At 45.9% G+C, this 2,662-nt stretch overlaps 1 protein-coding gene across 1 annotated transcript; it reads left to right on the top strand.

Annotated features, from left to right (window-relative positions):
• Positions 1–681: 681 nt before the first annotated feature.
• LOC108511703 (germin-like protein 3-7) lies at positions 682–1,507 on the top strand. The gene has a single exon (XM_017845673.3). It carries the CDS (start codon positions 682–684, stop codon positions 1,348–1,350), a length of 669 nt encoding a protein of 222 aa, XP_017701162.2. The 3' UTR covers positions 1,351–1,507.
• Positions 1,508–2,662: the final 1,155 nt, after the last annotated feature.

The raw sequence follows: 2,662 nt of genomic DNA on the forward strand, positions 1-2,662 counted from the left end.
CATATAAAGGACTACAGCAAAAGAAAGAAAGAGACATCTAATGCCAATTTTGCCTTCAGAAATGCATTTTATTTATCCTTGAACGGCTCAACCACCAGGCCTATCACTTTCCTAAATCTAAATGCCATTCATGAACAGATAGGACGGCTTGACACAGCATGGCAAACAGCTGGCCCGGTGCATGCATAGAAGAATCGAAGTATCCAAAGCTTAAATTTGAATCATTCTTCAAAGGATTGCGAACTGAAGTGAGACTAATAGACTAAACCAGTTGCTTATAAATAGGACGGACCGGCCATCGACCCTCCACTGGTGCCTTAACCTCCTTTGTCCCATGCAATGGTACATCATGCCAGATACCATCAGCTGGAATTACATTCCAAGGCCTATTCCTACGCCCTTCCCGAGCCACTTGGACCCATGTCTTGACCCCATCTAACCAATTATAAAACCCTTTTGCAAAGAAAAAGAATGTGAAACACACAAAGGCAGGGAACCAAGTCATCCAACAGAAACAGTCAGCGTGCAGGCAGGCCTACTTCTGAAAGGCCTGCACCAGCTTAATTTGGATCTTCTTACTGGAATCTAGCTTTCCACTCCTTTGTTTCTCCTATAAAAGGATGCAACATATGATCATATCCCTCAACACCCTGCAAGCACATACATTGAGATTTGAGAGCTATGGAAAGCCCATTGAACGTTTTATCTCCCTTCTTCCTCTACCTCTGCCTTCTGTTAGCACTGTTTCAAGCCCCCACCCCATGTATTTCCGACCCCAACCCTCTCCAGGACTTCTGCATCCGCACATCGCCGGCAGGCCAATCCGCCGCCACCTGCAAGGCTGCTTCCGCCGTCGTGTCCGACGATTTCTTCTTCGATGGCCTGACCAAGGAAGGCAACACTAGCAATTCCTTTGGCGCAGGCTTAACACAAGCGACCCACGTCCAGTTCCCGGGCCTCAACACGCTTGGGATCGCTATGGCTCGCATCGACTTGGCCCCCGGTGGTCTGAACCCGCCGCACACCCATCCTCGTGGCTCCGAGCTGGTGATGGTCCTCAAGGGAGCGGTGCTCGTTGGGTTTGTGAGCGGTGACAACGTGCTGTACCAGAAGGTGGTGAGGCGAGGAGAGCTGTTCATCGTTCCCAAGGGGCTCGTCCACTTCCAAAAGAACACGGGGAAGGGCAAAGCTATCGTGATCGTTGTATTCGATAGCCAGTTCCCAGGGATTGTGCCCGCTCCGTTTGCACTCTTTGGGACAAAGCCGGCCATTGACAGCCAGCTGCTGGCCAAGGCATTCAAGGTGGATGGGGAGGTCGTCACCAGCTTACTCTCCAACTTCGGCAATTAATAGAACTGCTTCAAGACCATAGACTTCAATTCCATCTCTAGTTTTTGCTTCTTCCCGTTGCATGTCTTTCGTTTATCCATCTGAAGTCTTAGCTGCGTTTTGTGACTATTTCTCATTCTCCTGTATTGTGACGATCTATTCATTCTTCTTCTTTTCCTGTTTTCATGACTTTTATTAATTTTCTTCCCTGAAATTAAGAATGATGATTTCTTCATTTGTTCCTTCAAGAAAATAGGAAGTGGGATGTAATTCCTGTTTTTGGTGTCAATAAAACTAGTAAAACTGTTCGTAAATAACTTGGTCTTATGCGCGTTATAAGAACTGACGTGACTTTCTATTATAATGGTGCTGTACGTATTCAAGCATCTTCTTTCGAATTAACTTAATAAAAAGTACCGTTTACTTCTCATGTTGGGACTTGCTTCCATACAATTTTTAGCAAGTAATTAATGTTGTTGAATACTAATATGCTTGCTAATTATTACGAAGGAGACTTTGAGTTTGTTGGTTGTCACCTCTGTCCCTATTGCATGTTCTAGTGAGTAGTTCCAAGTTTGAACAATCTTTGTAATCATAATCGATAGGTATTTCTCTGCTACAGCCCCATGGAGAAGAGAGATGATTCACTAGAGCCATAAAGAAATTAGAGAGCAGAGAACATAATAAACTAGAACAAGAAATACAAGCTCAGAAACAAATCTTGTCTTTTGTTTCCTCACTACAAGAAAAAGGAGCTTTGGCGATGCTTTCGGTAATTTTCTTTCCGACGCTTTTCAAAGCGTCACCAAAGCGTCGGCTATGTCGGAGTGGAAAAAAATTGCTGACGCGTTTGAAAAGCGTCGCTAAAGTTATTTTTAGCGACGCTTTTAAGCGTCGCTAAAGTTATTTTTAGCGACGCTTAAAAGCGTCGCTAAAATTCCTCAACCAGTTTAATTAGCGACGCTTTAAAGCGTCGTCATAATTTTTTTTACAGAAAAAAAATATAAAAATACCCAAAAAAACCGCCGCCGTCGCCTCCTCTGCTGCGCCCGATCCGCCGCGGCCTTCGCCTGCTCCTCGGCGGGGAATCGCACGGTCATTCGCCCTCTTTGGACGGCGGGTTGGCCGGGGGCTGGTCGGAGGCAGCAGCGGAGCCCTGTTGTTACTGCTGCTGTTGCTTCTTCTCCCACTTCGACTTCGACTTCGACTTCCTACAGAGAGAGAGAGAGAGAGGCGATGGGTAGTGGATGATCTGGAATCGTACCTGAATCCGATGTTGTGCGATGACCACCATTCTTCCTTTTCCTTGATTGTGCTGCACCAAAGCAGCAGA

This window comes from Phoenix dactylifera, unplaced genomic scaffold (assembly GCF_009389715.1).
Source record: "Phoenix dactylifera cultivar Barhee BC4 unplaced genomic scaffold, palm_55x_up_171113_PBpolish2nd_filt_p 000882F, whole genome shotgun sequence".
Lineage (NCBI taxonomy): Eukaryota > Viridiplantae > Streptophyta > Magnoliopsida > Arecales > Arecaceae > Phoenix > Phoenix dactylifera.

Excerpts from the sequence above, each read along its gene's own strand:
- LOC108511703 (XM_017845673.3), top strand. The coding sequence starts at position 682 with ATGGAAAGCCCATTGAACGTTTTATCTCCCTTCTTCCTCTACCTCTGC.